General features: G+C 49.8%; 1 protein-coding gene across 2 annotated transcripts in view; it reads left to right on the top strand.

Annotated features, from left to right (window-relative positions):
- The first annotated feature begins 544 nt into the window (after nt 1–544).
- The window catches only part of SPAST (spastin), a 109865-nt gene continuing 94140 nt past the window's right edge, over nt 545–16269 (top strand). For both annotated transcript variants that reach the window (XM_075339596.1, XM_075339595.1), the window contains exon 1: nt 545–1029. In XM_075339596.1, the coding sequence (XP_075195711.1) occupies nt 648–1029 (382 nt within the window). In that variant the 5' untranslated portion in view covers nt 545–647. The remainder of the gene's footprint in view (nt 1030–16269) is intronic.

Genomic DNA, 16269 nt, shown 5'->3' with positions numbered 1-16269 from the left:
TTGCCCCTAACAAGTTGTTGCTTTGCATTGGTCTATGGATCTCTTATTTTCAGGGGGCAACCTCAAGACCATCCCAGGTTACATACTTCTGCGCTGCCCCTCTGCTAGAGCCGGGAGCTTGGCTGCACATGCGCACTTGTGACAGTAGAGACACTGCTGGAACAGCAGCAGACAACCGGATACAATGATTTGTGTACACCTGCAGACATCACAGCCAGTATGACAGGTCACGCCTTTAGTGGGCGGGGCTTACTGAAAACAATCAGCCGGCCGCAGTAATTCACTTTCAGTTCCTACACTGGCGGTGTAGCCCTACACGTAGAGGGCGTGATCACCTATAAAAAAGGCGTGTCTTTCTATATAGAGGGCGTGTTTTCGTGTAATTAATGATATAGCACCTATCACACGAGAGGAGTGAGTACAATGAGCCAATCGTGTGCGATGAGGGCATGGCTAAGTCTTTCTGTTTGAGGAAATGCGCCTGGATCAGCAGACTGCTAGAGAAGGCCTGCAGCCTGGGCGGAGATTAAAGAAACGTCACGGAGGGGGCGTGGTCAGACGTCAGTGAGTGCGGCCGTGTCGGGCGCAGTGGGCGGAGCTGTCGGGCGCTGAGCCCGGTGTTATGGCGGCGGCTGCGGGCTCTGTGAATGAATTCTCCGGGTGGAAGAGGACACAAAAAGAAACCGGTGACCCCAGCGGCAGACACAGGTCCCGGGCCCTCAGCACCGCCCTCTCGCTCCGAGTCCCCGGTCCAGGGCGCCCCGCCTTCTCCCCATAAGCGGAACCTATTCGTGTTCTCGTACCCTCTGCTCGCCGCCTTCTCGCTCCTCCGGTTCATCGCCTTCCAGCTCGGTCTGCTCTTCGCCTGGTGCTGTGATCGCCTTTCCCGCAGGGTGATGGCGGACAAGAAGCTCCGTGAGCGCAGCGCGCCCGCTGACAGGCCGCAGGAGCCGGAGGTGGTGCGGGGCTACCACCAGCAGGCCTTCCACCACATCTCCATGGCTCTCCGCATAGACGAGCAGGAGAAAGGTGAGGACAGGGCACGGGGGCAGCGCTGGCACCGTCCTCCCTGGCGTACCGGGCTTCTGCTGATTCAGCCCCGGAATGTGTCCCTGCACCGCCTGATCACCCCCGAACCCCTGTATGGGGGATGTGCTTCACCCCAGGGACCTGCACACCTGTCTGATGGGCACAGTGGTGTCTCCTGAGCGCTGTGTACAGGTGACTAGCGGGTGGCACCAGGTCCTGCAGCCTCTTGCCCCACTGGCAGTCAGTCAGTGGTACCTGCCTTTGGTGTATGCACTGTCTGCAGCCTGGGCTTATATATTAGGTGCTGGTCACTGTAATATATGTAGCTTTGGTTCTTTAAGGGGTTGTCATCAATGTCTGATCGGTGGGGGTATGACACCCGGCACCCCGCTGATTAGCTGTGCAGTGCTGTCAGGCGGACCTGCTTAGTTGCAGAGCCGCTGTGCTGTCAGCTTTATAGTGGCCATGGTTGGGTGCTGCATATCCACCCCTAATTGAATCCGTAAGCGGCAGATGTGCAGCACCCAGACGCTATTTTGGATAGTTTCGGTCAGCATTGGAAACAGGTGATTGATGGGACGCAGGGTGTCACACCCCACCGATCAGACATTGATGGCTTATAAGGCTATTTGCCCATGGGACAATGTACCCACGGACCCCCGGAATCCGCAGCTGTCCATTGCTGCGGTATATCTGTGGAGTTGTTGCGGTAAACCTGCGAAAACAGTGCTGATTTCGTGCAGAATTCAGGAGGAGCCCTGTATCTCCATAGTGGAGGAGCGGGAATTCTGCTTGAATAATTGACATGCAGTTGTGTGACTGAGGGACATCCGCACCATATTCCGCAGATACAGCAGCATGGACACAGCACTCCCCAAATCCCATAGGATAACATGGGGAGTGTCTGTACTTGCTAGAACCTGCGGATTTACATAGAAAATCCAGATAAATACGCAGGTTTTCCGCTGCAAAATCCAGAGGTGCGTTGTCCCGTGGGCACATAGCCTAAAGGGTGCTTTACACGCTACGATAGCGTTAATGTTTTATCGTCGGGGTCACGTTGTTAGTGACGCACATCCGGCGTCATTAACGATATCGCAGCGTGTGACACTTAGCGTCCTTAAGTGACCTCAAAAATGGTGAAAATCGTTCACCATGGAGAGGTCGTCCCAAACTCAAAAATCGGTAACTGTTGTTTATCCATGTTCATCGCTCATGCGGCAGCACACATCTCTGTGTGACACCGCAGGAGCGAGGAACGTCTCCTTAGGCTGGTTTCACACTACGTCTTTTTAACATCCGTTGAAAACGTTATTTTAGCGGAAGTACGGATCCAGTGCAAATGCGTTTTCATTTCAATGCATTTGCAATGGACTCGCGTCCACCTGCGTTCACCTGCGTTTGCGTGCGTTATAGTGCGGATCCGGTGACTTGCAGTTTTTTAACATGTTTCAAAAACGCTACTTGTAGCGTTTTTGAGCTGCGTCAAAATACTGCAAGTCACCGGATCCGCACTATAACGCACGCGAACGCAGGTGAACGCTGGCGTGCTGATAGACAGGATCCTGCTTTTGTACTGAGCATGCCCAGAAAGTACTGAGCATGCCCAGAACCAGTCTCGCGTGATCTGTCTCTCTCTCCTCCTCCCTCCCTCACCCTCTCTCTCTCTATCTGTCTTTCCCCCTTCCTCCCTCCCTCCCTCTCCCCCACCTGAGAGCTGCGGACACTCGTAACCAAGGTAAATATCGCGTAACCACTTCTCTTAGTTACCCGATGTTTACGTTGGTTACGCGTGCAGGCAGCCCTGCTCCTAGCAGCTGCAGACACTCGTAACCAAGATAAATATCGGGTATCCAAGGCCGATGTTTACCTTGGTTACCAGCGTCTGCAGCTGTCAGAAGCCGGCTCCCAGTCTAGCTCCCCTCACTCCCGATCACATGACTCCAATGCCCGCCCCTAAACATCCAGTGCAGGATCCTGCAAAATAACATATGCGTTTGCATACGTTATTTGCTGTAAAAGCAGGATCCGTACTTCCGTTAAAAAAACGTTTTCAGCGGATGTTAAAAAGACGTAGTGTGAAACCAGCCTTACCGGCCGCAATGCAGAAGGAAGGAGGTGGGCGGGATGTTACGTCCCGCTCATCTCCGCCCCTCCACTTTGATTGGCCGGCCGCTTAGTGACGTCGCGATGATGCCAAACGTCCCTCTCCCTTGAGGGAGGGATTGTTCGGCAGTCACAGCGACGCTGTCGACCAGGTAAGTGCGATAATGTTTGCTGCGGCAGCGATCACACGATATAGCATGTGCGACGGGGGCGGGTACTTACACACTCGATATCGCTAGAAATTGTTAGCGATATCGTAGCGTGTAAAGCCCGCTTTAGGGTACATCATCAATGTTAAACTCCAGCAGAGCCCCTTCTAGGTCCAGAATAAACCAATTCATGGATCTTAGAATTTTGCCTAGACCACAATGTAATGTGTATTGTGATCAGCAGACCCTTCCCCGGCACCTATCTAGAAACAGGTTTACATTCAAGAGAACCTGACCGCTGATTATCGCAACTTCTTTTTAAACATCTTGAGAAATCCATGTATGCTGAAAGTAAGACACATACGGCTGCATGCTCTACAGTCATACATCACACTTGGGTCATGCCAGACGCTTTTGTCCATCGATTCTCCAAAGATGTGGTCAAAAGCATCTATTGGCACCCACACAAATCTAAACCTATGCTGTGTACATCCCCTTGTAATCCAGGAAGAGTAGCAGTCTAGCGGGTACATGCAGTGCGGCCTGAGAGGCTGAGTATATCCCAAAACCTAATCGCCACCACTGACAACCTCCCGTGCAGGTCCTGTTTTGATGCCAACCTGCTTGGTTCCTACCAGTCTCTACTGCCTGGAAATGACCACAACAGCCTGCCCAGCCAATCGCGGGCCACAGCTGTGACTAAACAGGCACCTCCAGCTATTTCTGGTGTGTACTGACGGGAGACTGATTGGTGCAGGACGTGATGATTCGGAACAGAAGCTGCAGGGTTATTTTTTTCAGATCCAGGCTGAGCCCCATTAAAAATCATGTGGACCACTCCTTTAAAAAATTATTGCCATGTTACATATTTATGTTCTATCCCAAGATAAACTGTAAATAATCCACAAGGACCTGTTACTTGTGATAAGCTGTAAATAATCCACAAGGACCTGTTACTTGTGATAAGCTGTAAATAATCCACAAGGACCTGTTACTTGTGATAAGCTGTAAATAATCCACAAGGACCTGTTACTTGTGATAACCTGTAAATAATCCACAAGGACCTGTTACTTGTGATAAACTGTAAATAATCCACAAGGACCTGTTACTTGTGATAAGCTGTAAATAATCCACAAGGACCTGTTACTTGTGATAAGCTGTAAATAATCCACAAGGACCTGTTACTTGTGATAAGCTGTAAATAATCCACAAGGACCTGTTACTTGTGATAAGCTGTAAATAATCCACAAGGACCTGTTACTTGTGATAAGCTGTAAATAATCCACAAGGACCTGTTACTTGTGATAAGCTGTAAATAATCCACAAGGACCTGTTAATTGTGATAAGCTGTAAATAATCCACAAGGACCTGTTACTTGTGATAAGCTGTAAATAATCCACAAAGACCTGTTACTTGCTCAAAACATTGAGTTAAATAACTTGTAGAAATCCCTGAGTGCTCCTGATTCTGTTTTTTTTCCATGTTGGCCTGGTCTAATCCATCACAGAGATTGACATATGTTTCATGGAGCACAGTATGTGAAATCTCAGCTTGGAGACCAACTAGACATTCCTTCATGGTCGTCTGTTGGGGGAGGGGTGAGCCCTTGCCTTTCTGAATCTGCCAGTCACAGCTCGACAGTGTCTGAGAGATCTGCCAAGCTTCTATTGGCAGTGTCTGGGAGGAAGGGGTGAAAGTGCATGCCTCTAAGTGATTGACAGGCACTTGACAATTACCTGTAGCTGCACTGGAAAAATATTCTGACTATATTCTTAGAAACACCAGACCGTTGGAGAGAAAGGCATAGGTGTGCAGCCCGCCACGGATTCAGGACGCCTGTGGCTTGGGCAGCATGAATCAAATGATAAGGTTCCCTTTTTTTTATAGACAGAGGCAAGTATTTCCCCCCTCGCACTGTATGTGGAAAAATCCTTTGTAATATTAAGCAATCTTCTACTTGTGCTGCATAGAAAATATGCAGCAACTGACCTCTACTGGGGATTTGAGCTGCAGATTTCTGTAGTAAAGGTCATGTTTTGCAATAAAGGATGGAAACTGCAGCAAATCCACAGCATTTGTGCAATATAAATCAGTTGCTTTTTTTTCTCGTGCACTCCGGCAGGTATGAGTGCGTCCTAGTCTATTAGGACAGACGCATGCTACCTGCTGGACATGCAGAAGACCTGCCGTTGCCTCGCAGTCTGCCGGTGACACAATATCCACCAGCTTCTCTGCCTGAAGAACAAAATGATTTTAAGTCAAACTGCCCAATCCTTCTCCCCCCCCCCCCCTCCCCCGACCGCATTGGTTGGAAAGTTAGGAGACCCCCATGTGTATTGATCATTGGGCCAAGTCGGTGGATTTAGCAGACTTTTATCCAATGTGTATGCGCTTTTACTATATTAAAGCATCACTCTGATGTATTTTTTTCTTTTTTCCCCATGTAGTGGTATCATTAATATCTATACTGTACTTCTAGTACTTAGGCCTAAGCCACACGGCGAGAAAAACAGTGCGAGTGGAGTGCTATAAAACATCGCATTCCCCTCGGACCAATTCTAGCCTGTGTGTCAGCACACATGAGCGATTTATTTTCTCAGCCCTAATCGGACCGAGAAAACAATCGCAGCATGCTGCGATTGTAATCTGAGACTTTCTCTCGCACCCATTCCAGTGAATGGGGCGAGAGAAAAATCGCACTGCACTCGCGGTACACCGGTGTACCGCTAGTGCAGTGCAAGAATGGCAATAGCCGGCTACGCAGGAGAGAGGGAGAGAAATCCCTCCCTCCCCCTCCTGAGTGCCGGCCCGCCCCCCCGCAGCTGAGGTCTGCTCGCACGAACGGACCTCAGTAGCAAGGACACACGCATGACACTCAGCTCTGCTGTACTGCCAGCCTGAGCCGAGTGTCATGCAAGTGGATCGCAGTAGTCCCCGTGTGGCCCCAGCCTTACTCTTGCTCTTCCTGACGCGTCTCTGGTCCCGCTCTGCCATCTTATGGCTGTAGCTACTGACTGGCTGTAAGTGAGAGGTAACAGTCACAAGCTCTCGCCGTAGGTCTATTGGGGCCTCGAAGACAATTGTAGAGTGACGTTGAGAAAAGCAGAAGACTGCGACCGTCAGACAGGGAACATACTTCAGTGACACTACTCTGTCGGTGAAATAAAAACAAAACACCGGACTGGTGCTTTAAAAATGTTTTTATCTTACTAGAAGAGGCCATTCTCATTAGAATGAAGTTGGTTGAGGACTGAACATGCAGTGGGCAAATGATTATTTGGTGAATAATCAGTTCATGTGTGGATGTCGGTCCATATTCATCCTTACATGACAGGCCTTTAGGGTGCCTTCACACTACGTTCCTCTCCCCGATCAGTGGTCCTATTAGGGCTTCCATCCAAGCCCCCCAGCAGAACAGGATTCGAACGTATTCGCCGATGGGGCCACTGGCTATATTGGTGCAGATGGAGTCACAGTGTGTTCTGTCATGCACCGTTTTTGGAGGTATACGCTTACTGGAGACGTACTAGACTGGGTCTGGGTGTCTGCCTTCAGTAAGCGTATACCTCCGAAAATGGTGCACGACCGAGCACATGATGAGTTCGTCTGCATCATTATAGTCAGCGCATACATCAAAGTCCTGTTTTTGTGGGGGTGGGGTGGGTGGGGGTGTTTCAGATGACAATTTCGACGGGACCATTGAATAGGGAGGGGAACCCTGTGTGAAAGCGGCCACGTGTTCATTAAAGCCTTGGAGGGGTCAGCTATCTTTCTAAGAACGTTACTTCAATGCGAGAGCTTTTTTGTGGCTATATAACAATATATTTCCAGTTGACTTTTTTTCAAAGGTCTATAGTTTGTTGGCTAAAACTATAGCTTTGGCTGAAGGCATCTGTAGCCAAATTTAACGCAGCCCTAGCCAAAATGTATATACATCTAGATGTTATGGGGTTAAGGAAGCACAGATGGAAGCAGAGTTACACCTCATTAGGCCATTCCTAGAGGGATGCTAGGCCCAGGCTCCTGTCTGGAGTTTATACCCTGCTGTGTTTCCACTAATGTGAATGTGAAGCCGCTTCATGTGGAAACCTGTTATCATAAATTACTTATGAGACTAGACAAATGGCTTTTCCTAAGGATTAAAATAGTCACTTTTATGATACAATTGGCGTGTGTGAGATTTTCTGTATTACATTGTAAGAACAAATGTAATGAAATGTGTGAGGTAATATAGGAATAATAATAATGAGGTCATTAATAATTGACTTGTGAATGGGGATTAGCCACCGAGTGCATAAATGAGCAATTCCTCCAGGTATCTGCGTCCTGTCCATTCGCATATATTATCATGGCTGACAGGATTTGCACACGGGCTTTTCTTGAATGTGGTGTTTTTGTGCTGTCGACAGTGTGCGCCGTGGAGTCTAGATGAAAGCTAGGTGGGCTCTCATTGACAAAGCTCTATAAATTGACTTTGGAGGCAGAGTTTGGGAGAGACTGTCGTTGTGCCTGGATTACCGCACCCTGCTGAGCCTCTCATTCATGTCCTCCGCCCATCTTCCTCCTTTGTGTTTTATTGTCAGTTATGTTTTATCTGATGAAGAGAAGATTATCTGACTGTAAAAGGACAAATGTAGATTATTTTACTCTTATAAACAAGGATGTCATTTTAGTATTGTTTAATTATTTTTTTTTCTTCTTCATGGTTTTATGTCCCTTTTTAATGATGCCTCCATTCATGTTAAGGTATGGTCATCTATCATTTCTTGTTATAACGGCTACAATATTAGGACTTTGGACTAAAAAGTCAAGTATTAAAGTATATAAAATGCTGAAAAACCTAAACTGGCAGTCTGGTAGTTTTGCAATCTTAAAGGGAACCTGTCATCAGATTTTTACCTATTAAACTAAAAGAATCCCCTTCTGCAGCTCCTGGGCTGCTTTCTATGAAGGTGCACCTTGTCCCTGACTTTCCCCCTTCTAGACGAGCAGAAAATGAGCCCGCCCATCTGGCCAACCAAGGTAATTAGCATACCTAACGGCCAAGTTTTAGAAAGTTATATTTGGGGTCTGGAAGGGGAGTCAGTGCCAAGGTGCACCTTCATACAATGCAGCCCAGGAGCTGCAGAACGGAATACTTTTAGTTTAACAGGTGAAAATCTGATGACCTGAACAACAATCCACATTTATTCTTTAACAAAAAAAACATTTATTAATCATGTCATCACATTCTGAAACATCAACATTTTGTGTTAATCCTTTTACTGGTTCAGTGCACATTTTCGTATCTGATTTGCTATTATCATGGCACAGAACAATAGTGATGGTACATGCCATATTTACAAAGGTTTAAATTAAGTACTTAAATGTATTATACTCGATGGACTGCTAAGTTTACCCCCAAAAGAAAGACACCCACTAAGGGTACCTTCACACTTAGCGATGCAGCAGCGATCCGACCAGCGATCTGACCTGGTCAGGATCGCTGCTGCATCGCTACATGGTCGCTGGTGAGCTGTCAAACAGGCAGATCTCACCAGCGACCAGTGAACAGCCCCCAGCCAGCAGCGACGTGCAAGCGACCCTGCGCTTGCACGGAGCCGCCGTCTGGAAGCTGCGGAGACTGGTAACTAAGTTAAACATCGGGTATGGTTACCCGATGTTTACATTAGTTACCAGCGCACACCGCTTAGCTGTGTGTGCAGGGAGCCGCGCACACTGCTTAGCGCTGGCTCCTTGCTCTCCTAGCTGCTGTACACATCGGGTTAATTAACCCGATGTGTACAGCAGCTACATAGCTACATGTGCAGAGAGCCGGCAGCACAGGCAGCGTGAGAGCTGCAGAGGCTGGTAACTAAGGTAAATATCGGGTAACCACCTTGGTTACCCGATGTTTATCTTGGTTACAAGCTTACCTCAGCTGTCAGACGCCGGCTCCTGCTCCCTGCTCGCTTCATTTGTCGCTCTCTCGCTGTCACACACAGCGATCTGTGTGTCACAGCGGGAGAAGAGCGCCTTTGAAGAAAACGAACCAGGGCTGTGTGTAACGAGCAGCGATCTCGCAGCAGGGGCCAGATCGCTGCTCATTGTCACACACAGCGAGATCGCTAATGAGGTCACTGCTGCGTCTCCAAAAGCGTGACTCAGCAGCGATCTCGGCAGTGAGCTCGCTGTGTGTGAAGCACCCCTAAGAGTCGCACTTATCAGACTCCAGACAATTAGAGTTGGTAGGTGAATGGTCTCTCACATACAATCTGTGTCGTGGTCAGGTACCCCTGCGTTCTACAGCGGTTGGCTCCCAATGACTGGAAGCAGTATCACTTGCACGGAGTGATACTGCTACCTGATCTGTTTGTGGTGAGAGCTGCAGTGCAATGCAGCTAGAACAGCGAGGGACCTGACAGTGACGCAGATCTGTGTGAGAGCCCATCCACCATCTGACACTTGCCAATTCTAATTGTTTGTAGACTGGTGAGGTTTTTTTTTTTGTTTTTTTTTGGGGGGGGGGGGGCTCTTTGAATGGTCCTGCTGTATACTCCCTTCCTTGTGTTACAGCAAATATAATTTATTTTTTTTAGTAGTATTTATATTTTAAGCATACTTCAAAAAAATCATACTAGGGCCTATTTCTTTTTCGCTCCTAATTGGGAGACCCAGACAGTGGGTGTATAGCTACTGCCTCTGGAGGCCGCACAAAGAACTACACTCAAAAGTGTAAGGCCCCTCCCCTTCTGGCTATACACCCTCCCGTAGGAGTACGGATTCCTCAGTTTTAGCTTTGTGCGAAGGAGGTCAGACATGCACGCATAGCTCCATTGTTTTTAGTCAGCAGCAGCTGCTGACTATGTCGGATGGAAGAAAAGAGGGCCCATACAGGGCTCCCAGCATGCTCCCTTCTCACCCCACTGTATGTCGGAGGTGTTTGTAAGGTTGAGGTACCCATTGCGGGTACGGCGGCTGGAGCCCACATGCTGATTCCTTCCCCATCCCTTTTTACAGGGCTCTGGGTGAAGTGGGATTTACTGGTCTCCAGGCACTGAGACCGTGCTCCATCTACAGCCCCTGGAGAAGATGCTGGATGGAGCGGAGTACATCAGGGACATGGCCCTGCTTCCTCAAGGTACTCTGTGTCCCCGTGCATTTGGCGCTCACACCGCAGCATGCTGGGTGTTGTAGTGCGCCGGGGACATCAGCGCTGCGGCGCTTGTGCCATGGCCTCATTCAGCTTCGCTGAAGCAGGCACACTTTTGGGAAACGGTCGCGCCGGCCGCTGGGACTGCGGCGCGGCTGGCACTTGTGGTGCGCCGGGGACTTCAGCGCGGGCCGCGCTTTTACGGCGGCCGCGCTGATAACTCGAGTCCCCGGCTTTTGCGGCCTAGTTCCGTTCGTTCCCGCCCCCAGACCTGCCAGTCAGGAGAAGGGCGGGACGCTGGTCAGTGCATCAGCGCTGAGGGCTGGAGTCGTTTTTACATACTCCAGCCCTCACAATAGGCACAGAGGGGACACTGTTTCCCGCACTTTTGTTTGGGAACTCCCACGGACCGCCCCTCTCCACAGACGCCGGCAGCCATTCCTGCTGACACGCTGAGCTGCAGAGGGGAGCCGGGGAGACCCAGACAAGGAATTCTGCGCCTCTTACCCGCTATTCAGCGGGCGGTAAGCAGCCCTCAGGGCTCACCCCCTCTTGTGCCAGTAGTAATCTTAGTATTTTGTTCCTGCAAATACTTTGTACTGCATAGCGCTAGTCGCCCTTTGGCTATAGACTCTCTCACATTGCAGAGAGCCAACAGCATGTCGTCCACAAAACGCAAGGGTGCCAAGGCACAGACATTATATGCTTCCTGTACCGCATGTGGGACTTTTCTACCGGCAGGCTCCACTGACCCCCATTGTGTGCAGTGCTCGGCCCCTGCGGCACTTGCACAGTCGGGACCTCTGCTGGACGTGACCCAGGGTGTACCACCTGTGAATGCTGTCCAGGTGACAGGAACTGAGTTTACAGCTTTTGCTGACAGAATGTCTCTCACTATGTCACAAATTCTTGACACATTGCGAGCTAGGCCTGTACTTCAGGCCACGGACACTGTGCAATCATTGCCCCCTGGTCCCCCTCAGCTGAATTACCTCCAAGCTCCGGGACGGGCACATACACCTCAGGGTGAAGACTCTGACTCGGACGATGGCCCCAGGCAACCTAAGCGGGCTCGCTATGAGGGGCCTTCACATTCATCTCAATGGTCAGGATCCCAGCGAGATGAATCTATGGGTGATGAGGCGGACGTAACTGATCAGGATTCTGATCCTGGGACCGCTCTCAATCTAGATACACCAGATGGTGACGCCATAGTTAATGATCTTATAGCGTCCATCAATAAGATGTTAAATATTTCCCCACCAGCTCCTCTTGTAGAGGAGTCAGCTTCGCAGCACGAGAGAATCCATTTCAGATATCCTAAGCGTACATTAAGCACTTTTCTGGACCACGCTGACTTTAGAGACGCAATCCAGAAACCCCACGCTTATCCAGAAAGGCGTTTTTCTAAACGGCTTAAAGATACACGCTATCCTTTTCCCCCTGAGGTGGTCAAGGGTTGGACCCAGTGTCCAAAAGTGGATCCTCCAATTTCCAGGCTTGCAGCTAGATCCTTGGTTGCAGTTGAAGATGGAGCGGCACTTAAAGATGCCACTGACAGGCAGATGGAGCTCTGGCTGAAATCCATCTATGAAGCGATTGGAGCGTCGTTAGCGCCATCTTTTGCTGCCGTATGGGCACTCCAAGCTATCTCAGCCGGGCTTGTGCAAGTCGACTCAGTCACACGTGCATTTGCCCCGCAGGTAGCACCATTGACCTCGCAAATGGCGGCATTCGCGTCGTACGCAATTAATGCTGTTCTTGACGCTACAAGCCGCACGGCAGTGGCGTCAGCCAACTCCGTTGTTTTGCGTAGGGCCCTGTGGTTGAGACATTGGAAGGCAGATTCTCATTCCAAGAAGTGCTTAACCAATTTGCCTTTTTCTCGTGACCGATTGTTTGGAGAGCGTTTGGATGAAATCATCAAACACTCCAAGGGTAAGGACTCATCCTTACCGCAACACAGACAAAACAAACCCCAACAGAGGAAGGGTCATTCTGGTTATCGGTCCTTTCGAGGACCGGGCAGGTCCCAATTCGCCTCGTCAAAAAAGACTCAAAAAGACCAGAGACGCTCAGATTCTTGGAGGTCTCAGTCACGCCCAAAAAGGACAGCCGGAGGAACCGTTGCCAAGACGGCGTCCTCCTGACTTGCAGTCTCCGATTCCCACACCCTCGGTCGGTGGGAGGCTTTCCCACTTTGGCGACATTTGGCTGTCACGCGTCAAAGACCGTTGGGTGAGGGATATTCTGTCTCACGGGTACAGGATAGAGTTCAGTTCTCGTCCGCCAACTCGTTTCTTCAGAACTTCTCCACCACCAGACCGAGCCGATGCTCTGTTGCAGGCGGTGGCCGCTCTAAAGGCGGAAGGAGTGGTGACCTCCGTCCCTCTTCAGGAACAAGGTCACGGTTTTTACTCCAATCTGTTTGTGGTCCCAAAAAAGGACGGATCGTATCGACCCGTCCTGGATCTAAAGTTGCTCAACAGACACGTAAAAGTCAGGAGGTTCCGGATGGAATCCCTACGCTCCGTCATAGCCTCAATGTCTCAAGGAGATTTTCTAGCATCAATAGATATCAAAGATGCGTATCTCCACGTGCCGATCGCGCCAGAGCATCAGCGTTTCCTACGCTTCGTCATACACGACGAACACCTGCAGTTCGTAGCGTTACCTTTCGGTCTGGCAACAGCCCCCCGGGTCTTCACCAAGGTCATGGCAGCAGTAGTAGCTGTTCTGCACTCGCAAGGTCACTCGGTCATCCCGTATCTAGACGACCTGCTTATAAAGGCACCCTCTCAAGAGGCATGCCAACACAGTCTGAAGGTGGCACTAGACACTCTCCAGAGTTTCGGGTGGATTATCAACTTTCCAAAGTCTCATCTAACCCCGACCCAATCTCTGACTTATCTTGGCATGGAGTTTCATACTCTCTCAGCGATAGTGAAGCTTCCACTGGACAAGCAGTGTTCGCTACGGACAGGAGTGCAATCTCTCCTTCAGAGCCAGTCGCACTCACTGAGGCGCCTCATGCATTTCCTAGGAAAGATGGTAGCAGCAATGGAGGCGGTCCCGTTCGCGCAGTTTCATCTGCGCCCTCTACAATGAGACATTCTACGCCAATGGGATGGGAAATCGACGTCCCTCGACAGGACTGTCTCCCTCTCTCAGACTGCCAAGGACTCTCTGCGTTGGTGGCTTCTCCCCACCTCATTGTCACAGGGAAAGTCGTTCCTTCCCCCGTCCTGGGCAGTGGTCACGACGGATGCGAGCCTATCAGGGTGGGGAGCGGTGTTTCTCCACCACAGGGCTCAGGGGACGTGGACTCAGGAAGAGTCCACCCTGCAGATCAATGTTCTGGAAATCAGAGCAATCTATCTTGCTCTGCGAGCCTTCCAACAATGGCTGGAAGGCAAGCAGATTCGGATTCAGTCGGACAATTCCACGGCGGTGGCGTACATCAACCACCAAGGGGGAACACGCAGTCGCCAAGCCTTTCAGGAAGTCCGGCGGATTTTGACGTGGGTGGAAAGCAAAGCGTCCACCATATCCGCAGTTCACATCCCAGGCGTGGAAAACTGGGAAGCAGACTTTCTCAGTCGCCAGGGCATGGACGCAGGAGAATGGTCCCTTCACCCGGACGTGTTTCAGCAGATCTGTTGCCGCTGGGGGACGCCGGACGTCGATCTGATGGCGTCACGGCACAACAACAAGGTCCCAGTTTTCATGGCACGGTCTCACGATCACCGAGCGCTGGCGGCAGACGCCTTGGTTCAGGATTGGTCGCAATTCCGACTCCCCTATGTGTTCCCACCTCTAGCATTGTTACCCAGAGTTCTCCGGAAAATCAGGTCCGACTGCCATCGAGCCATTCTCGTCGCTCCAGACTGGCCAAGAAGGTCGTGGTACCCGGATCTGTGGCATCTCACGGTAGGCCAACCGTGGGCACTACCAGACCGTCCAGATTTGCTGTCTCAAGGGCCGTTTTTCCATCTGAATTCTGCGGCCCTGAACCTGACTGTGTGGCCATTGAGTCCTGGATCCTAGCGGCCTCAGGTTTATCTCATGAAGTTGTTGCCACAATGAGACAGGCTAGAAAACCATCCTCAGCTAAGATCTATCACAGGACGTGGAAGATATTCTTAGCTTGGTGCTTGGCTCAAGGGTTTTCTCCCTGGCCATTTGCATTGCCAATTTTTCTTTCCTTCCTGCAGTCTGGGTTGGAAAAAGGTTTGTCGCTTAGCTCTCTTAAGGGTCAAGTCTCCGCGCTATCCGTATTCTTTCAGAAGCGCTTGGCACGGCTTTCTAAAGTACGCACGTTTCTCCAAGGAGTTTGTCATATCGTTCCTCCTTACAGACGGCCATTGGAACCCTGGGATCTAAACAAGGTTCTCATTGCCCTCCAGAAGCCGCCTTTCGAGCCTTTGAAAGAGGTTTCCCTTTCTCGGCTTTCACAAAAAGTAGTTTTTCTTGTGGCGGTCACGTCTCTTCGAAGAGTGTCCGAGCTAGCGGCGTTATCTTGCAAATCTCCCTTCCTGGTGTTTCACCAAGACAAGGTAGTACTGCGTCCAATTCCAGAGTTTTCTCCCAAGGTGGTTTCTTCCTTTCATCTCAATCAGGATATCACTTTGCCATCTTTGTGTCCGCATCCAGTTCACCAATTTGAAAAAGGTTTACATCTGTTGGACCTGGTGAGAGCACTCAGGATTTACATTTCTCGCACGGCGTCTCTACGCCGTTCTGATGCGCTCTTTGTCCTAGTCGCTGGTCAGCATAAGGGATCGCAAGCTTCCAAATCCACCCTGGCGCGGTGGATCAAGGAACCAATTCTTCACACATACCGTTCTGCTGGGCTTCCGATTCCATCTGGACTGAAAGCCCATTCTACCAGAGCCGTGGGTGCGTCCTGGGCATTGCGGCATCAGGCTACGGCTCAGCAGGTGTGCCAGGCGGCTACCTGGTCGAGTCTGCACACGTTTACCAAACACTATCAAGTGCATACCTACGCTTCGGCAGATGCCAGCCTAGGTAGACAGGTCCTTCAGGCGGCGGTGGCCCACCTGTAGGAAAGGGCTGTCTGACAGCCCGTTCATGTGGTATCTTTTTACCCACCCAGGGACTGCTTTTGGACGTCCCACTGTCTGGGTCTCCCAATTAGGAGCGAAAAAGAAGGGAATTTTGTTTACTTACCGTAAATTCCTTTTCTTCTAGCTCCAATTGGGAGACCCAGCACCCGCCCTATTTGTTCTTAGGGTTTCGTTTTTCGGGTGCACATGTTGTTCATGTTGTTTCTTAAGTTCTCCGATCTTGTTATCGGATTGAATTTGTTTTTGAAACTGTTATTGGCTTTCCTCCTTCTTGCTTTGGTACTAAAACTGAGGAATCCGTACTCCTACGGGAGGGTGTATAGCCAGAAGGGGAGGGGCCTTACACTTTTGAGTGTAGTTCTTTGTGCGGCCTCCAGAGGCAGTAGCTATACACCCACTGTCTGGGTCTCCCAATTGGAGCTAGAAGAAAAGGAATTTACGGTAAGTAAACAAAATTCCCTTCTTTCGGGGGGGGCGGACTTTTTTTTTTTTCTACAATATATAATGTTATGTACATAGCCTTTGTTTTTTTTTTTTATTTTTATTTTTAAGGTTAGCAGGTCTGTTGTGCATAATCACTATATATTTGTTCCCTTGCAGTGTTGCAGGATGAAATCCTAGAAAAATAATTAGATTTGGGGTTCGTAGTTTATAGGTTTTATGCAGGAGCCATATTCTTTAAGCATGCTCATATAATATGGATATTCAATGCTACTTTTTGCCGGCATTTGATGACCTAAATAGTTGCGCTATATATATATATATA

The sequence above is a fragment of the Anomaloglossus baeobatrachus genome, chromosome 3 (assembly GCF_048569485.1).
Source record: "Anomaloglossus baeobatrachus isolate aAnoBae1 chromosome 3, aAnoBae1.hap1, whole genome shotgun sequence".
Taxonomy (NCBI): Eukaryota; Metazoa; Chordata; class Amphibia; order Anura; family Aromobatidae; genus Anomaloglossus; species Anomaloglossus baeobatrachus.
Note: the sequence above shows the minus strand (reverse complement) of the source record. Positions and strands in the feature narration are given on the sequence as shown.